Below are 20524 nucleotides of genomic sequence, written 5' to 3'. Positions count from 1 at the left end.
TAGGCAACCTGGTGGTCCCCTAGTCCCAGGAGGTCACCATATTGATGCCGAACTTAGTGCGGACACCCGATCGGCATAGCGCATACAGCCCAGAACTCCTGAACTCAGGCGATCCTCCCACTTCAGCCTCCCGAGTAGCTGGACTATAGGCACGCGCCCCTGTACCTGGCAAACCAGTTGGACTTTAAAAGATATATGAGTGGCCGGGCGCGGTGGCTCAAACCTGTAATCCCAACACTTTGGGAGGCCGAGACGGGTGGCTCATGAGGTCGAGAGATCGAGACCATCCTGGTCAACATGGTGAAACCCCGTCTCTACTAAAAATACAAAAAATTAGCTGGGCACGGTGGCGCGTGCCTATAATCCCAGCTACTCAGGAGGCTGAGGCAGGAGAACTGCCTGAACCCAGGAGGCAGAGGTTGCGGTGAGCCGAGATCGCACCATTGCACTCCAGCCTGGGTAATGAGCGAAACTCCGTCTCAAAAAAAGAGATATATGAAGGCACAAATAAAACCAGATTGGCCATGTGGCAGAACCATCAAAGCCGAGTGCATGGGAATTCTACTTTTTCACTGTTTCTGTGTGTATATGGAATTTTCTTGAGGCTGGCTGCACCGGCTCATGCCTGTACGTAGGCACTCTAGCCTAAGTACAAGACTCGATCTTAAAAAAAAAATTCCTTGAAAAAGGTTTTAAAATGGCAGGAGATTCCCCTTAGTGAAGGCTTAAAAACTATTTTTACCCTAATTCCTAGTTTCAAATGAAGTTTTTCAGGGTTTAAGATGACGACAAGGCAAGGAGAGGCTTGGAGGAGTCCTTCTTTCTATGGTTAAGAACACTGAGAGGCTCTCTGACTAGAGGCCAAGCCTTCAGAGGACCTGGCTCCAAGAGTCAGTGGGAAAGCAGCACTTGAGACAACACTACCCACCCCACCCAAGACAGAACACGAAGAAACAGCCACCAGATTGTTTCTTCTGTATAAACACAAGTACATGAGGTTTATTTGAAACCAATTTATTACAAGTTCACCCTTTAATGGGGCCCTTCCTCCTTGAAGACAAAAAAAAATTCAGGTGTCACTGAAGTGGGAACATAGGATTCTCACTATGAACAAGAACAGACTGGATCTAGAAGAGGCAGGGGAAGCTGGCGGTGGCAGGGGTTATGAAGCTATGATGTCAGTGCCAACTCCATGCCTGTAGAAGGGACGGTAAACTACCCGCCAGCCCTGAAGCAATCCCCGCCGTCCCTGGGCAAGGAGGACGGGAGAAGCAGGGGCCACACTCCGCAGTTTAAGAGACGCATTATTCTCGTGTTCTAGGAGTTGCAGTCCCCTTGGTGGACTGTATTAAATAGGTACAGAAGAGCTTAGGTGCTCAAATTTTCCAAATTCAAAGTCAATAAAAAAGAAAATTAAACCCTGTTTTGTACTTTTATCAAAATCCATCATAAAAGGGAAAGAAGACTACAAAGTTTTGCCTAAATATAACAACTAGAGCTAGATTTGTTATGGGAAGGGGCTCTCAGAGCTTCTCTGCCGCCCTCTCCTCCCAGCCCCCACCAACACTGACCACTGGAATCTTCAGGTTCTCGCGGAGTTCCCAGTCTGAGGTCGGAACAGGCATGGGAAGCAGCGGACGCAGCACCCCCCGAGCCGCCCCCTGATGTTGCTGCTTGCCTCAATGAGCCTCCAACCCAACTGCTCTGCAGGAGAGTGGACGGGCTGAGGGAGAGGACGGGGAAGTTGGAGCAGACACGTTATCGTAGAAACTGTACTGTACATGTGCCAAAGCGAGATGTCAGAGTATCTTACAAGATGTTCTTTATACAATATCACTGCTGAAACAAGCAACTTTTAATAACTAGAAAAGTCAATTAAAAAAAAATTAAACATTTAAATTCTTCCTGCTTTTCTTTTCTTAAACTCTCCCCTAAGAGCCTGTCTGGTATGAGGGCGGGCTGGGCTCCAACACCCCTCTGGCCAGACCCATCAAAGTGAAGGTAGGTTATATGCATGATTATAAGCAGGACTCCAGTCTCTTACTGAAGTGCCTTCATTTTGTTTTGTTTGTTTTGTTTTGTTTTCGGGGGCGGGGGAGGTTGTCACTAAGAAGGGGAGATATTCAGGAATGGCTCCAGGATATGTCCCTTTACTCTGCCAAGGTCAACTCAAAAAACCACACCTGTTTCATGATGCTGGTGAATACAGAATTCTGTATGGCACTCACTGATACTGTCACCTGAGAGGAAGATGGGGGAAGAGACAGAATATGGGCTTAAAGAAACAAGACTCTATATAAATACAGATTAAAAAAGAAAACTCGCCACCATCTCCCGTCGGCCTGATTAGCCCTGATCTTGCTACGTAACACAGCGATCCCTCCCCTGGAGACCAGAGGGGCTTGGCACTGTGGTAGAAGCCAGAGTGGGAGAGGCCTCAGAAAAGAAGGCAGGAGCAGGAACTGGGTTCACCAGAAAAGCTAGCCCCTCAGGCTCCTCCTGCAAACTCTCAGAAGGGAGGGTTACGGCCCTCTTCATCCCAGAATATTTCTGGACAAAGACCAGCAGCCCACATTAAGCCCTCCAAAGAGCTTTTGGAAATAGCATACGCTTGGGGTGACAGGCGCTTCCGGACTCCCTGCAACCTCCTCCGAGTTTTGGTCTTCCTCTCTGGCCTCCCTCCCACCCTCCCTCACTGTTCCGCTATCCCCCACCTCAGCTCCCTTACCACGGCCCTGCCTCTACTTCTTCTGTCTTCGTCCCCTGGACTGTCCAGCGGGCTCTGGCTCACTGTCCCCTTCATCTTCAGCAAGCCTATCAGGAAACTTCTTGCGCTTCCTGCGGACATACGGGTGGCCAGGAAGGTGTTTATGCAACAGAGCCACCAGACACTGTTCTGTCTTCGCCATGCAGCTCAGCACGTGGCTGCCGCGGCAGTTGTAAACCTCAGCATTGGTAAACACTTGCTTCATGTCAGTAAGAAACTCCTGCACAGAGCGGTAGCTCCCACAGGAACACTTGCTCTGCACGGTCTGAAAGTCCATGGGCTGCGTGATCACATCGTAGTAGTCCTCGGCCTCGTCTCTGGTCACGGGCTCCCTGTGGAGAAGAAGCAAATGGAGAGAATCTGCACAGCCCTGATGGCAGCAGCCCTGTCACTAAGACACGTCTTGATGGGCTTGGCTGAGAGACCCTCAGGGGCTCTGGAAGCTTTCAGAACCTGACAGGCCACTCCTCTCCCCTGCGCCTGAGAATACAGTGCTCACCTGAAGGGCCAGCTGAAACGGTACTTCACGATCTTGTGGAGGATCTCTTCACACTTCTGCAGCTCCAGGCTTTGCCTCCGGGAGCTCCGCTTGCTCTGAAGCACCTGGCAGGAAAGAAAGAACAGTTTTATTACAGATTCAAGACAGGAGAAAGAGTGGACAGGGCAGAAAATGACTGTATCTGCTCAAAAAAGGAAGACAGTTCAACTATTTCCTGAAAGCAGAGGGGCTGAAACCTGACCTTCAAGTCAGGGAGCACCCTCAGCCCATGAGGCCTGCATCTTCCCAGTGGTCCACTCGCCTCCCCTGGGGGCATGTTGATCCAAGCAGCAGAGAGCAGGCAGCAGTGGTCATCGTTCCCACCAGTCCTGCTGGAGGTCTGCTGGAGGGGACCACTGTTCTTCTCAGAGAACAGGTGGACCTGGGGTTACAGTGACACCATGGAAGGGCATGGACACCTGCACCAATTCTGTGGGGGTAAGGTGCCTCTGGGAAGAGAAGCAAGAGGCTCAATTCCCTTCCTGGGCTCTTCCACCAGACATGTGAGGACATGTGAGCGCTAAGTGGCTAAGCAGGAAGGGGCGGGCTCTCCACTCCAGGTAGCCATAACAAAGCTGTGACTCACAGCAGAGGCCACAGAGCCCAAGGGGTGAAGGCTGGGCCAACACGAGCATCCTCTCAAGCCCTTTGATCTCTAGAGTGGCTTGCCTTAAGCCCCCAACTCCAATTTCATCTGTCAAAACAAGCACCTTTTCAAGAGTTTCTTTTTTGTTCTTTAAAGCTCAAGTGAGATCTAAAAACTACTAAAATTACATTGGTTAAGGAGCAGAGGGGAAGGTAATGTCCCTCCCATAACAACTGTTGACCCAACAGTGAGTGAGGCTCCAACATTGCTGACATTCCCACGATGAAGACCCAGCCCCTCTGGGCCCACTGGAGACACATGGATACTATTTTTAAATCCTTAATAAGTTGCGGGCTGCCTGCTAACTAGTCTGTAGGCTACAGCAAGGGAATGCCGGACATAGCTGTTCCTTACAAGCCCACCCATCTGCCTCCCAAGTTAGGGAGCAGGAAGGAGGGGGAGGCTCCCATACCATCTGTTGCCTGATGAATTCCTAATGTTACGGTTGGGAATAAAAAACAGAAAGGTTAGAGGAGGGATGATAAATAATTCTCACCAGCTCATCCACCTCAGCATCATCCACAGGTGGTACCTTCAGCTGAGCCTTCTTGGTAGAGTGTGGCTTCTTACCCGGGCGCCGGCCTGACCTTGCTGGAGGGGGGATGACGCTGAGCTTGCCCCGGATGGTCTTTCGAGGTCTCACTGAAACAAAAATACAGATTCAGCACAGAACAACTGAAGGTGAAGGGAGGAGAATCTTCAAAATAGGGACAAAGGATGCAGGGACGATCTGGACAAGAAAAGCGGTGGCTTCCTTTGGTTTTAAGGTGCTGTTGCTATCTTCTCTTGCCTCACCTAACAGGACACTAACAGGCAGCAGCAGCAGCAGATGAAGAATGGGTATCTTTCATCCACTGCCAAAGCCCTTGAGAAGGCCAGGCCCTTCAGTACTTCTGTCCTGCCCGCACTCTGCACGGTTACTCCCAGCCACGAAGCCCCTGCAGGAATCGACTGTACACTCTGAGAAGTAGAAGCCATCTGCTAATAGGTCAGCCTGAGTAAGTGGATGTATCTACATGTGAGAGGGAACTGGTTTGTAAAATGGACCCTGTGTTGTAACCCCTAGAGTTACTCTACACTCATCATCAGTATATTTTCAGAGAAAAGCTGGTCCTTACATGAAAGGCCACAAGGCTGCCTCATTAAATACAATTTAGAGCTAGTCCCCTCCATAAGAGCCCTGCCCAGGGTACCCAACGAGAGAATAAAGAATACAGGCGGGGCATAGTGGCTCACTCCTGTAATCCCAGCACTCTGGGAGACTTAGATGGGTGGATCACTTGAGGTTGGTAGTTCAAGATCAGCCTGACCACCATAGTGAAACCCCATCTCTACTAAAAATACAAAATTATCCGGACGTGGTAGCACATGCCTGTAGTCCCAGCTACTTGGGAGGCTCAGGCAGGAGAATCACTTGAACCTGGGAGGCAGAGGTTGCGCCACTGCACTCCAGCTTGGGCAACAAGAGCAAAACTCCGTCTCAAAAAAAAAAGAATACAAAGGCAGTGAGATGACTTGTGTCTCAGGTTTACAACAGGTGCTCAACGTCAAGCCAACCAGCATTCCTCAGTGAGCCCGGGGAAACAACACTGTAAGGATTAGCTCCAGGCTTTCCACCACCTTCCCTCACCAACACCCTGGGGAGTGGGCAGATGACACTGGACACAGATAGGGGTCTAGAGAGGCCGTGACAAGAAGAATCAAGAAACACTACTTTCCATTCTATTTCTGGACCACGAGAACCCTTCCTTGGTTACTTTAGGGTCTCTCGCTCAAGCCCAGGCCAGTAAGAAACAGTAAGAAGCTGACGCTATGTGCTAGAGCTTTCAGCTGCACCTGGGAACCACATCTTTGGTGGTCTAAAAGATGGAGCTGACAGAAAGCTCTCAAATACCTAATACTTCCTAGATCCATCTGGCAAGGAGAGGTCACAGAAACCTAGAAAAACAATTCCTTGGAAAGAGAGCTACAACGCAGAAGTGGAAAGCAATCACTAGCTTAAAAATAAACAGAATCAGTATAGTACCGTATTCTATAGTACTACAGAATCTGCTCTCAGAAAAACCAGGCGCAGTGGCTCACACTTGTAATCCCAGCACTTTGGGAGGCCAAAGGCAGGAGGATCCCTTGAGCCCAAGACTTCAAGACCAGCCTGGGGAACACGGTGAGACCCTATCTCTACAAAAAAGCCGGGCATGGCGGCACATGCCTATAGTCCCAGCTACTCAGGAAGCAAGAGGATCACTTGAGCCTGGGAGATCAACTGCACTCCAGCCTGGGCAACAGAACAAGAGCACCATCTCAAAAAAATAAAAAATGTTCCCAAACAAAGGTGTGCCCAAGTCACAGACTCTGACCAACAGAAGATGACATCCTTGAATGCAGGATTGGTGGGCCATTTGTTCACTTACCCTAGGATACCTGAAAAATCAGGCCCAGTCAACAAACAAAAAGTCAGCCAGAATGTGAGAGATTAAGGTGTCCCAAATTACACCTCTGCAGAAAGGGGAAGGGTAGGAGAAAATGTGCAAGCCCAAAGTCATTGGGTTTTAGTAGTCTCACTGCAGTAAGTCTGGTCATGCCAGGCATCTTCTGTCTCACTCTTTGTATCAAGTAAGACCATTCCGAGCTGCTACAATCTTGGGAACTGTACCACTGCTTCAAAACTTCATCAAAATTCTGATCTGTGATCTGTTTTCTACCAACCTATAAAGAAAGGTATATTAGGCTGGGCGCGGTGGCTCACGCCTATCATCCTAGCACTTTGGGAGGCCAAGGTGGGTGGATCACCTGAGGTCAGGAGTTCATGACCAGCCTGGCCATGATGGTGAAACCCCACCTTTATAAATAAATAAATAAATAAATAAATAAAATAAAATAATAACATAAAATAAATTTTAAAAAGAGAAAAGTATATTGGCCCGGCACAGTGGCTAAGCCTGTAATCCCAGCACTTTGGGAAGCTGAGGCAGGCGGGTCTCGCTGTGTTCCCCAGGCTGGTCTTGAACTCTTGGGCTCAAGTGATCCTCCTGCCTTGGCCTCCCAAAGTGCTGCGATTACAAGTGTGAGCCACTGCACCTGGTTTTTCTGAGAGCAGATTCTATAGTACTATAGAATATGGTACTATACTGATTCTATTTTTAAGCTAGTGAGCTCAGGAGTTTGAGACTAGCCTAGCCAATATAGTGAAACCCCATCTCTACTAAAAATACAGAAATCAGCCGGTGTGGTGGAAGGCACCTGTGATTTCAGCTATTCGGGAGGCTGAGGCAGGAGAATCACTTGAACCTGGAAGGCAGAGATTGAGGTAATCTGGGATCATACCACGGTACTCCAGCCCAGGTGACACAGTGAGACCATCTCAAAAAAAATGTATTCTGGAAAGAGGGAAGCTGTTAAGAGAAAGGCTCTGACTGGAGGACAGTAGCCACGAACACGACTCTCCAGCAGTCATGAACATGAGAGAATGAGCATGAACACAAAGGGAATGCCTTTGTTCCTAGCGGCACCTACTGAGAACACACCTGAACTTTCCTAACATCCTCAACTTAAGCCTTCAAAAAAGTCACTCATCTCTTCTCACACCAGCAAAGCTACAGCCCTGCACAGTGCAGGGAGGAGAAAGTCACTGTAACCAGAGAGAAGTCACTCTCTAAGAGCAGCAATACAGCAACGGCCAGAAGAGCTGTTAGGAGACGGCAAGGGGCCTAGCTCTCCTTCCCCATCGTCCCCACACACCCGGAAGCTTAGATCCAGCAGCCTTGTCAAAAACATACTTGGGTCCATGAATTCTACTAAATCTTAGAGCAAGTGGGTTCATGTTACTGAGATCAAGCCACCTTCCTTCCTACCAGGCAGAAAGTTAAACGCCATCTTGAAACCCATTTAAACCCGTGGCAGCTAAGTTACGCCACAGTCACAACATGAGAGAAATGGAAGGGAGCAAGCCGGCCCCGGCCACACTGCCTACTGCCAAGCCGCCCTTTCCAAGCGCTCCAAGTTTAGAAGACTGTGAAATCAACTACAAAGGCAAACAAAATACTTACATCGCAAACCAGCCACCTCATAATCTTCTTCCTCCTCCTCCTCTTCCTCCTCCTCCTCTTCATCACTCTCATCATCTTCACTGTCCTCAGAAGCAGACTCTTCAGTATAATTCCTGTGGGTAGAAAAAATAATAATATAGGGAACACACTTGTAGTCCAAAGTGGTCCTAAGAAGGGCTCTAGTCCCGCAGGAATCAGGAAACTCTCTTCACAGACTAGTTGTACCATATATGATACTACAGGGAGGGAACCTGAATCTAAGCCAGGAGAGTCTTTCACAAAAATGAAAAACCAAGTTTCAATAGCATGCATCCCTCTGACAGGCCACAAACAGTTTGGACAAGATACCAAAGGCAACAGAAATCAAACCCAAAATGCAATCCTACCCTTCCCCACACAAAGCAATACAAAACACTATCTCTTTTGTCTCACAAAAAGAACCAGGTAACACATCAGGTACTAAACGCTGTCCCCACCTCTGAGGTGGATTGAAAGGAAAAACAGCCTAGACAGGTGTGACTTCGCCTTGACGGCCCCTTCCAGGGGCTGGAACAGCTTGCAGATGACCGTAACATCAAAGCAGCGGTAATCCAGCTCAGAGCAGCTGGTCCAAAGCCCCACCATTCAGAGCAACATGTCTCAAAGTGCAGCTGGGATGGACTGGGAAAGATCCTGGTCATACTGTGAAAGTGGGGTCAGGATCAAACAGCCCTGCCCTTTAAAAGGAAGCCCAGGGCTGGGGGTGGTGGCTCACACTTGTAATCCCAGCACTTTGGGAGGCTGAGGTGGGTGGATCACCTGAGGTCAGGGGCTCGAGACCAGCATGACCAACATGGAGAAACCCCGCCTCTACTAAAAACACAAAATTAGCCTGACCTGGATGCTCATGCCTGTAGTCCCAGCACTCAGGAAGCTGAGGTGGGAGAATCGCTTGAACCCAGGAGGCGGAAGTTGTGGTGAGCCAGGATCTCACCACTGTACTCCAGCCTGGGCAACAAAAACAAAACTCCGTCTCAAAAAAGAAAAAAAGGAAACCCAAGCCAGGATGCCTACAAGCTGCCCATTTTACAATCTCAAATTTCCACGTGGAAAATAACAGTATCATCTTGGCAAATCTCAGGTGTCTCCTCTTCACAAGGCCCTGTGTTTGGCCTTACTGAGACTCGAGTAAAGAACAAAGCATCACCTCTCCTCTCTGGACATTAACAATGTCATGGGAGACGGACATGTATAAAACTAACCACAGAGATAAAACACATGCACCAAAATACTACTTCAGAGAATGAAGGCTCAGCTGGAACAGAGGAGAAACCATTAAGCCTAAAGATGCAAGCACGTTTCAAAAGGGCAGTGAAATTTTAGCGAAGCCATGGGCAGTTATCCACTGGGAAATCTGGGCAGAAAATGTTCATAGTTGGGAGACAGGCAAATAGGCAAGGATGAACAATAAACAGACTGTAACGAGCACACAAATATGGGCTCTAAAGCTGATAAAACCCAGACTGGTACTGTGTAAGCCTCAGAAGCAAGGCCAGGAGTCGGCCTTTATTCCAGAGGCAATGGGAAGACTGGAAGTTTGTGATCAGAAATGTGAGCAGATCGCTGCCTTGTGCACAGCATTTTGGTATCAGAACAGCTGGAGGAATAAGAGGGGAGAAGATGTCATGTAAGAAGGAGGAGTTGAGAAGTCACCAAAGGAGCCCAGGTGACAGATTTAGAAGGGACAAATGACAGCAAAGACCATGGAGAATGGAGAGCAAGAAACCAGATCATAAACCCCCCGCTGTGGGTCTCAGCAACTCGGGTGGCAGGAGAAGTGGCAGCGGCCAGGCAGCCCAGCTTCGCAAAGGCATTTGGCACGCCACAGCCCACAGGCACCCGGCACACACCTCCCCGCCGCCAGGATGCCAAAAGGAAGGTCAGCTCCACCCCACAAGGAAGAACCCAAGAGATCGGCGCAGTTGTCAGCAAAACGTCCTGCAAAAAAGGTGGAAGCAAAGCCGGAAAAGGCAGCAGTGCAGAGTCCAGCCCCTGACAGAGCAGGAGAGAAAGAAGCCAGGTCTGGTTAACACCATATGCCGTGTCTTAGCAGTGGTCCCTGTCTCCCTTCTTGGACCATCCAGAGGAATATTTTTATCAACTATTTTGTAAGTGCAAGTTTTTAGTAGCTCTAGAAACATTTTTAAGAAGGAGAGAATCCCACCTCATCCCATTTTTTAAGTGTAAATGCTTTTTTTCAAGAGGTGAAATCATTTGCTGGTTATTTTTTGGTACAACCAGAAAATAGTGTGAGATATTGAATCATGGGAGGCTTTGACTGTCTCAGGTGTCAGCTTAACACTCCACAGATCGTGAGTTTTTATATCCTATGATACAAAGCATATTAATGACGATATGGAGTCAGTCCTGCACTGAACGTCTCAAGTATTTTAAATTACTCCTATTCCCGAGCTGTTTTGTAGCAGAATTGTTTCCTAAAGAAAACCACTCTGACCGCGGCTCTCCCTGTCAGAGCTGAGTGCGCTCTGTAGTGTCTCTGGTGTGGTCGCCCTGTTTTCCTAATAACCGTGTTACTGTGCTGTGAAGATGAAACATTTGCACATGCAGTGCACATGCCAGCCAGTTGTGAACTGTTGGGACGTGTGTAGCAGCTTATTAATAAGACACAGGTACTTGACAGCCTCCTAAAGAAAATTTCCTTCCAAATTGTAAGCTGGAAAGTCACTGGAATAACTTTAAAAGAGAAGTACAATACATGGCTTTTTAGATTTTTGTTATGTATGTTAAGAATTTTGTACAAATTGAAATGTCTGTACTGATCCTCAACCAATAAAATCTCAACTATGAAAGAAAAACAAAGACACTGGATCATAAAACATCTGGGCATTGGACTGATACCATGGCAAATTAACAGAGAAGCCAGAGGAGGGAGAGACATTCATGTCCAAGCTGACACCCAAGTTCTACTCGTGACAGGGAAGAAACACATTCTGTATGGGTAAGGAAGGCAATGAGATTTTTAGTAGTGGGTGATTGCAGAAGTAATCATGAAGACACAGGAAGTGGGCAACAGGCAGCTAAAGGCAGAGAGATTTCATTACTTGAGAAGGAGGTATGGTCAAGAAGACAGAGAAAGTGGCTGGCAGTGAAAACTAGCAATGTCAACATTCAGCTAAAATTAGATCAGAGCCCTCTGAGCTCCTACTGAAGAGCTCAGTGAATGATCAGGCTCTGTACCCAAAAGATGAACTGAAAGCTCCTGAGACTCATTCTGTTTGAATAACGCAAGCTTAATTATAATAGCTATTCATATTTATTCCTTTTCATCATTTTTAAAAGAAAAGGTTCTCACCTGCCACGGGAGTTGCGCCTAGCAGTAGCGGGCTGGCAAGCTGGGCACTGCCACTCACCATCTGGTACTTCATAGAGGGCCGGCCTCAGACAAAACAGGTGGAAGGCTTTATTACACTCATCACACAAGATCAATTTGTCATCCTCACCTGCAAAGAGATAAAGTGAATACAACTGTTGGGAGCACAGCAGCAGTCAATGAGCTGTAAGGAAGAGGCAACCAGCCTACAATTCACGGCACACGAGAAGACATGTTCCATAGAGTGCTACCCAGTTGTTTTGTAAATGCAGTCATTTTCTATAAATAAAAAAAAAAACAAAAAACTAGCATAACTCAGACTACAGATAATTTAGGAATCAGGTCTCCTAAATTATATCCCGAACAAAATCTCCCCATGGCTAAGACAGAATAGTTAGCAATTACGAAGAGGCACAAAAAAACCCCAGTGAGAGCAGAATATTCTGCTGCTCTTTTGACCTCCTCAAACGTTTCCTAACTTATGCCTGACGGGTTCGCACTCTCATTTACTTATTATTTTTTGGAGACAGAGTAAGACTCTGTCGCCCATGCTGGAGTGCAGTGGTGCGATCTCGGCTCGCTGCAACCTCCACCTCCCAGGTTCAAGCGATTCTCCTCCCTCACCCTCCCAAAGTGCTGGGATTATAGGCGGGAACCACCGTGCCCAGCCCCTGATGGGTTCCCTGAAACCATGTGGTTTCCTTACATTTGAAAAAAGGGTCACACGAGTCAATTTAATATGGTCCTTTCTCCCTCCAGCCTTCACTGTAGAGCAACTGAACGCTTTACAGCAACTGGCTTTGTGCAGATCTTTTCACCTCTAACCTAACTCAGAAAATAACTCTAGCCACTCAGAAGCCAATCACTAGGGGGCTTCTTGCCATGAAGTTCCTTTTACACAGACGGGACTGCATGCCTCCCACTGTACAAGGACTGCCCCCTGCTGGAAGCACATAACTTACTTCACAGATGACTCCAGTTCTGAGCCAATTAAAGGATTTAAAACTAAACTAACCTAATTTTGTTTTCCGTAGAAAATCTGAAGACTGAAGAGATCAATTGCTTTTATTTTATGCTCTAAACTGAGGAACAAAGGACCTGCTCTGATTCCCGGGCATGAGATTTCAAAGACTGGGATTTTATAGACCTTCAGGAGAGTAAATCTATACTACCACACTTTCATTCTGTGTACACAAATTCCTTTGGGTAGAAATGAAGATCTTGAAAATAGAAATCCTACTCCCTAATATACCCACATAAGCAAATTTGATCTAAACATACTTTTCTTACGACAGACTTTGCACCTAGCATTTTCTGCCGACATATCCCACTTGATACAGGCATCAAGCATCCCAAGCAGCACGTGCATCCTGGAGAAAGTCTGAGCTTCCCGGATTGCTGTCTTCCATTTCTCCAGTGCAGATGCAACCTAAACAGAGACCAAACCAGGCCAGCATTACTACAGTGACCAAAGACACAGAGAGAGAACTAGGAACAGGTGACAGTATGAGAGAATTCTGAGGACACTTGCCCTCTACGACCTCACCAGTCTAAACCATTTATCTTATGGAAGAAATCCAGGCTCCAAAGGGTGAAAAAAACTTGCCAGAGGTCACGTGAAGATGCGGTGGGAGTGGGTAAATGACTGGGAACAGCCATCTTCTAGGGAAATCCTCTTAAAGACTCAATAGACTTTTAAAACAGGATTGCCTGTATCTGTAAATGTGATGATCCAACAAGTTTATACAGCTAATAAAACTCTGATTTAAAAGATAATCAATAGCCTACCACAACACCACCAATCCAATACCACAGCTGGAGTTCACTGCCCTGCCCTAAGTAAAGAGATCCTTATAAATGAATGAATCTCCTAAAGGAAAAGAGCCAGTTATCCTGGAAGGCCCTGGGCTTTAAAATACAGGTGCCAAGGGAGAAAGAAAGTTGAGTGAGTTCCGAAGCAGGTACTACACAGATTGGGTGAGGGATGAGGATAATGGGGCTGCTTCTTCTCTTTCCTGTAGAGAATCACAGGGAGCCTTGTGTGTATAAATGTACAAATAGCAAGGATAAGTAATATAAACACACACACTCAAATCTACATTTCAGAAGCTGCTCAAGTTCTACCAGAAACTGACTCGTTCCTTACTCCAACCTCTGCTGTAGATATTTCAACATCTGCTTTGAAAAACAGCAATCTCCTTCCTTACTTCTGCAGAGCTCCTCAGTAAAATTAAGGTCCATAATCACAGCTGCCTTGCTGTCTTCTCCCCTGATAAATGGAGAGCTGACAAACACTACCGTAGACTCTTTTCTTGAAAGGGTAACTCAAATATTTTCAATGGGATGTAAATGTAAGAATTTTAGGTTCAGTTCTTAAAAAGTGCTTGAGAACTGGCAGGGAATGATGACAAATGGGCTTTGCTGTCCTCTAGTGGACACCACACGTAGTGCAAACAGTGTGAAAGAAAACAGCCATGGGCAGTCCTGCTTTTTACCTCCTATTTCCTATGAATTATAAAATCTGAGTAGACAATAGCTCATCTGACCTCATTACACCTTTTTTCAAACTTGAAGATATTTTGAGAACAGGCTTATTGAACCTCGTTTTTTAAAAAACCGATTTTCAGTAGTATCATACAATAGGTAGCCCTTTGTAACTGGCTTCTTTCAACTGAGCCTGTTCCTAGGTTCATTCACAAAGCATGTAACAATACTTCAATCAATTTTACTGCTGAACAAGATCCCATTGAATAGATATTTCACATTCTATTCATCAATTCATCAACTGATAGATATCTGGGTTGCTTCCATATTTTGGTTATTTGGGAATCATCCCATCTTAAGATGGTTCAGACCTATGACTTCACAATGGTGCAAAAGTGATATACATTCGGCCGGGACCAGTGGCTCACGCCTGTAATCTCAGCACTTTGGGAGGGTGAGGTGGGTGGATCACAAGGTCAGGAGTTCGAGACCAGGGTGACCAGTACAGTGAAACCCTGTCTCTACTAAAAATACAAAAAGTAGCTTGGTGTGGTGGCAGGCACCCTGTAGTACCAGCTACTCAGGAGGCTGAGGCAGGAGAATGGCTTGACCACGGGGAAGCAGAGGTCGCAGTGAGCTGCGATCATGCCACTGCACTCCAGCAAGGGCAACAGTTCGAGACTCCATCTCAAAAAAAAAAAAAAAAACTGATACACATTTAGCAGGCTCCTCAACTTATGATAGGGTTATACTCAGATAAAACCATTGGAAATCATAAATATGTAAGTCATACAATGGGTTTATTGGGACACAGCTCCATTCTAAATTCAGGAACATCTATCATCAGGTTGTCAGGACAAAGACCACCAAAGTAAACAATCAAACAAAACCCAGGATTTGCCAAATGATACATCGGTCTTTTCTATTTAATTCAATAAAACAAAATAAGCATTAAAAATTGAGATCATCCACTACTACAAAAAGCGACTTGAGAAAGAATCCATTTTTATTAAGGAAACTGAATCCCAGATAAGAGACTGATAAAAACTCATGCAATCGCCTAGTGCCAGCTGAAAAAACTCTGGCCCTTGCTAGGTAGAAACCTTCAAAGCAAAGAGCAGTGGAAAATTTCAAAGCTGAAGTAGAGTTGACCTCTGGTGGGAACCACAGGGCACAATGTCATTTTAATGCATAACATTGCTGAACTACTTAGCAGGCAACCTAGATGTTTTCCAAGAAACTCTTCCATGCTTTCCATTTATGTACTGTGTCTGGACCTGCAAAGTTCTCCTATTTTCCTCTCTAACTAAGCTAAGAATAAGTCTAATCTGACAAATTAAAATGAGTTTACTTCACTGTGGGGCACAGTACTCAAGAAGTTAATGAGAATCCTACAGTGACAAGTGAGTTATCAATGAGAAGAAAGCGCTGTTGCAGGAAAAGAAATGGACAGGACAGATGTGACTCTTGGACAGGTCACATCAAGACTCCTCCGTATTGAACTTGAGTTAAAAAACAAAACCTACAAAGTAGTAAGACTAAAACTTATACCTGATGGGAAGAGATTTAGCTAAGGAGACTAGTTAACTGTTTAGTCTTAAGACATCACCTAAAAGGTCACTTAGGTGCTATTATACAACCATTTAAAATGAACACATGGACAGATGTGGTGGCTCCTGCCTATAATCATAGCACTCTGGGAGGCCAAACCAGGTGGATCACTTGAGCCCAGGAGTTCAAGACCAGCAACATGTTGAAACCTTGCCTCTACAAAAAAAAAACACAAAAAACAACTGGGTATGGTGGCACACACCTGTGGTCCCAGGTATTTGGGAGACTGAGGTAGAAGAAACACCTAAGAGTTTGAGGCTGTAGTGAGCCCAAGATCACACCACTACACACCAGCCTGAGTGACAGAGTGAGACCCTGTTATTCATTCACAAATAAAATAAAATGAACATAGGCTGGACATGGTGGCTCATGCCTATAATCCCAGCATTTTGGGAGGCCAAGGTGGGAGGATCACTGGAGTCCAGAAGATGAGACCAGCCTGGGAAATGTAGGGAAGCCCCATCTCTACACAAGAAAAAAAAAATTAGTCAGGAATGGTGGCAGGCACCCGTAGTCCCAGCTACTCAGGAAGCTGAGGTGGGAGGATCACAAACCTGGAGTTTGAGGCTGCAGAGAGCCATGATCTTGCTACTCCACTCCAACCCAGACAACAGAGTGAGACCCTGTGCCAACAAGTAAAGAAAAAAAATTTTTTTGATATGGAGTCTCACTCTGTCCCCCAAGCTGGAATGCAGTGGCGTGATCTCAGCTCACTGCAACTTCTGCCTCCCAGGTTCAAGCCATTCACCTGCCTCAGCCTCCCAAGTAGCGGGGACTATAAGCGCATACCATCACATCTGGCTAATTTTTTGTATTTTTAGTAGAGATGGGGTTTCACTGTGTTAGCCAGGATGGTCTTCATCTCCTGACCTAGTGATCTGCCTGCCTCGATCTCCCAAAGTGCTGAGGTTACAGGTGTGAACCACTGAACCTGGCAAGAAATTTTTTTTAATAGAAGAAACAGAAGGTGAAAACTAAATCCCAGCAAGATGACATACCACATAGTAAGACTGTAAGCTTAAGTCATAAATTAAACCTTTATCTAAACTGAATTTCCTTTCTCTACACTGCTTACCTCTTACCCAAAATTATCTTCCCCATATCATATACCAACCTCAGCCTCAGAAAGAAATGTAGAGGGAACATGACAACTATGTACAAATATCTGATAAGCTTTGGAAAGAACAGTAGACTCACTTTATGTAAATGTGGAGGACAAACAACCAGGTGTCAGTGACAAAAGAGGTCAATTTCGGTTGAATCTGAAAAGGCCTATGCCGTCCCTCCCATGACCTGATCCAGTCCTACACATTCTTCAAAACCCATCCTCTCTTCCTGCTGGGAAGTCTTCTCTGGGGTGCCCTGGGCATCCCTCACAGTGGGCCTCAGTACTGCTCTTTCTCGTCATTACTGGTCACACCACAGCAAGCATCCCTTGCCTGTCTCTCACACTCAAACTGAGTTCCCTGAAGGCAAGAACTTAAGGCTTTTTTTTTTTTTTTTTTTTTTCAGACGAACTCTCGCTCTTTCGCCAGACTGGAGTGCAGTGGCAAGATTTTGGCTCAGTGAAACCTCCACCTCCCGTGGTCAAGCTCTTCTCCTGCCTGAGCATCCAAAGTAGCTGGGACTACAGGAGTGTAACACCAGGCCCAGCTAATTTTTTTTTTTTTCCAGTAGAGACGGGGTTTCACCATGTTGGCCCGGATGGTCTCAATCTCTTGACCTCATGATCCACCTGCCTGGGCCTCCCAAGTGCTGGAATTACAGGCATGAGCCACCGTGCCATGCCCCGAACTTAAGGCTTTTTTACTCATCTCTATACAGCCTCCAAACTGAGGAGTGACTGGCAAAAGCAGGCCTTTAACAGATCTTTGTGGAAAAAAAAAAGAAAAAGAAAAAAAAGAAGGGAGGGAGAGGCAAATATAAATTTAGGGACAAGTATTCTGTACTAAATAATGGTTAGGAACTCTCCCAAAACATAGTGTTCTCAAATTCTTTTCTTCACAAGTAATCTTAAGCAGAAATCTAATACACAAAACAGGCAAAAATGGAGCTGCTAGTTATTTTAATAAGCTTCACATTCATTAATAATAAAGAAATTAAAAGACCAAATGCAGCAGGGTGAGGTGCTCATGCCTATAATCCCAGCACATTGGAAGGCCAGGAGAGTGGATCACTTGAGCCCAGGAGTTCAAGACCAACCTGGCCAACACAGCAAGTCCACCTCTATACAAAAAATTTAAAAATTAGCTGGGCGTGGTGGCACTCGCCTGTAGTCCCAGGTACTCAGGACAGGCTGAGGTGGGAGATCACCTGAGCCCAGGAGTTTCAGGCTGCAGCGAGCCATGACTGCACCACTGCACTACAGCCTTGACAACAAAGTAGAGACCCAGTCTCTAAAAAACACAATAAAATAAGAAAAGAGCAAATATAACATCATATGATAGATCTGGGTGGACTAACGGGAGAGAAGGGACAGATGCCCAGGATATACTGGTAAGTGAGAAACTGAAGAATATTATGCACAGGATTCCATTTTGTAAAAACTCCAACACATCTTTGTATATACAAAAAAGGACACCAAACTATTAAAAGTGACACCTTGGGCAGTGAAACTAGGGTGGGAGTTACATATTTTACTTACCTCTCATTTTATTTACTTACAATAAAGCATGCTACATTTAAAAATAAAAAGTAAGAAAACTGGATATCTAATATGAAAAAAATTAAGCTGAAGCCTTACCTTCTACCATTCACAAAAATAAAATCAAATGGATCAAAGACTTAAATGTAAAAATCAAACTGTAAAATATTTAGAAGAAAACGAGAGAAAGGTTCATGATACTGAATCTGGCAATGATTCCTTAAATATGACATTAAAAGTGGAGGCAACAATGAAAAAAAAAATAGGTTAACCTAGACTCCATGCAAATGAAACGCTTGTATGCAAAGGACACTATTAACAGAATGAAAAGGCTACCCATGGAATGGGAGAATATATTTGCAAATCATATATCTGAAAAAGGATTAGTATCAAGAACATATAAAGAACTACAAGTCAACAACAACAAAAAACCCAGGTTAAAAATGGGCAAAGGTCTTGAATATACATTTCTCCAAAGAGGGTAGACAAATGGACAATAAGCACATGTAAAGATGTTCAACATCGTTCATTATTAGAGAAAAATCAAAACCACAATGAGATACGATTTCATATCCATTAGCATGGACACTATTAAAGAAACAGAACATAAATACTGGCAAAGGTCCGGCGCAGTGGCTCACACCTGTAATCCCAAATATGGTAAACACAGACATGATGTAATAAATATATTTGGCCTTTCTCACATCCTAAAACCTTAATAGAAGTGTCTTTTGTTATTCAGAGGAGCCCCTTTGGATCATACCTAAATTTATGCTAATGAGGTAGCTTTTGGTAAGACTCCTAGTTATGGGGCTGGGCTGGTCACCAGAAAGACCAGACGATTTTAAAGCTGGAATGTTCAGCCCTAACCACAAGCTCCTGAAAGGCAGGAGGAGGGGAAGACTTGGAAATTAAGCTTTACAAAGATACTGGAACAAGATTTTATTAGCTTCCAGTAACACGCTTGGAAGCTAGGAGGATGGACCATAAGCCCCTGCTCTGCTACATTCCTTGTTCCATGCATCCATTCCACCTGGCTGTTCCTGAGTATAGCCTTCAAAATGACCCAGTAAACCTAAGTAAAATGCTTTCCTGGGTTCTGTCAGGTATTCTAGCAAATTATCAAACTTAGGAAGAGGGGCCATGAGAATCCTCAATTTATAGATAATACGGGTGGCAATGTGGGACTTGTGACTGGCATCTGAAGTGACAAGTCTTGTGGGAGGCAGCGCTTTAACTTGCAGATCTGACACAAACTCCAAGTAGATAGAGTCAGAATTAGACTGAATTGTAAGAGTAGCTGGTGTCAGAAGTGTATGAAAAAGTTTTAGAGACTGAGGGTGATGGTTGCAAAACAATGTGAATACACTTAATGCCATAGAATCATACACATGAAAGTGGTAAATTTGGGCTGGGTAAGGTGGTTCAGGCCTATAATCCCAGTACTTTGGGAGGCTGAGGTGGATGGGTCACTTAAGTCACGAGTTCAAGACCAGCCTGGCCAACATGGTGAAACCTCGTCTCTACTAAAAATACAAAAATCAGTTAGGTGTGTGGCACACGCCTGTAATTCCAGCTACTTGGGAGACTGAGGCACGGAAACTGCTTTTGAACCTGGGAAGTAGAGGCTGCAGTGAGTCAAGATTATGCCACAACATTCCACCCTAGGTAATAGAGTGGGATACTGTCTCCAAAAAAATAAATAAATAAATTTGTATGTTATGCATATTTTTACTATAATTAAAAAAATATCTAAAGCAAGCATGGCTGGGCGCAGTGGCTCATGCTTACATTCAAACTTTGAGAGCAAGGTGGGAGGATAGCTTGGGGCCAGAAATTCAAGGTTACAGTAAATTATGACTGAATCACTGCACAGCAGCTTGCACAAGAGCAAAACCCTTTCTCTAAAAATTAAATAAATACATTTTTAATTGTTTAAAAGACATCACCTCCCTGTTAAAAAAGAAAGTCTGGTAAAGGTGGGAAGGCCACATCCACTGTGACCACCATCTACTGACCAAGAACCAGGGCGGCACTCCACAGACCACTGCAAAAACCAGAGGTGGCAGAAAGTGATTTTTAAAAAGGGGAGGTGGGCGGGGATATAATGGCTCACACCTGTAATCCAGCACTTTGGGAGGCTGAGGCAGGCGGATCACAAGGTCAGGAGTTCAAGACCAGCCTGACCAACATGGTTAAAACCCCATCACTACTAAAAATACAAAAATTAACTGGGTATGGTGGTGCGTGCCTGTAATACCAGCTACTCAGGAGGCTGAGGCAGGAGAATCACTTCAACCCAAGAGGTGGAGGTTGCAGTCAGCTGAGATTATGCCACTGCACTCCAGCTTAGGCAACAGAGCGAGACTCCACCTCAAAAAAAAAAAAAAAAAAAAAAAGAACGCTCACTCAGGGCAC

General features: G+C 45.4%; 1 protein-coding gene across 3 annotated transcripts in view; it reads right to left on the bottom strand.

The window, feature by feature from the left end:
* Positions 1–968: 968 nt before the first annotated feature.
* Positions 969–20524, bottom strand: part of BAZ1B (bromodomain adjacent to zinc finger domain 1B) — an 82789-nt gene continuing 63233 nt past the window's right edge. For 2 of the 3 annotated variants that reach the window (XM_035280114.3, XM_035280123.3), the window contains 6 exons: positions 12649–12796; positions 11350–11497; positions 7998–8110; positions 4448–4593; positions 3267–3370; positions 969–3099 (listed from right to left, as the gene is read on the bottom strand). In XM_035280114.3, the coding sequence (XP_035136005.2) occupies positions 2742–3099; positions 3267–3370; positions 4448–4593; positions 7998–8110; positions 11350–11497; positions 12649–12796 (1017 nt within the window). In that variant the 3' untranslated portion in view covers positions 969–2741. The remainder of the gene's footprint in view (positions 3100–3266; positions 3371–4447; positions 4594–7997; positions 8111–11349; positions 11498–12648; positions 12797–20524) is intronic. The other variant, XM_078355033.1, reaches the window with a different exon arrangement.

Source organism: Callithrix jacchus, chromosome 2, assembly GCF_049354715.1.
Source record: "Callithrix jacchus isolate 240 chromosome 2, calJac240_pri, whole genome shotgun sequence".
Classification (NCBI taxonomy): Eukaryota; Metazoa; Chordata; class Mammalia; order Primates; family Cebidae; genus Callithrix; species Callithrix jacchus.
Note: the sequence above shows the minus strand (reverse complement) of the source record. Positions and strands in the feature narration are given on the sequence as shown.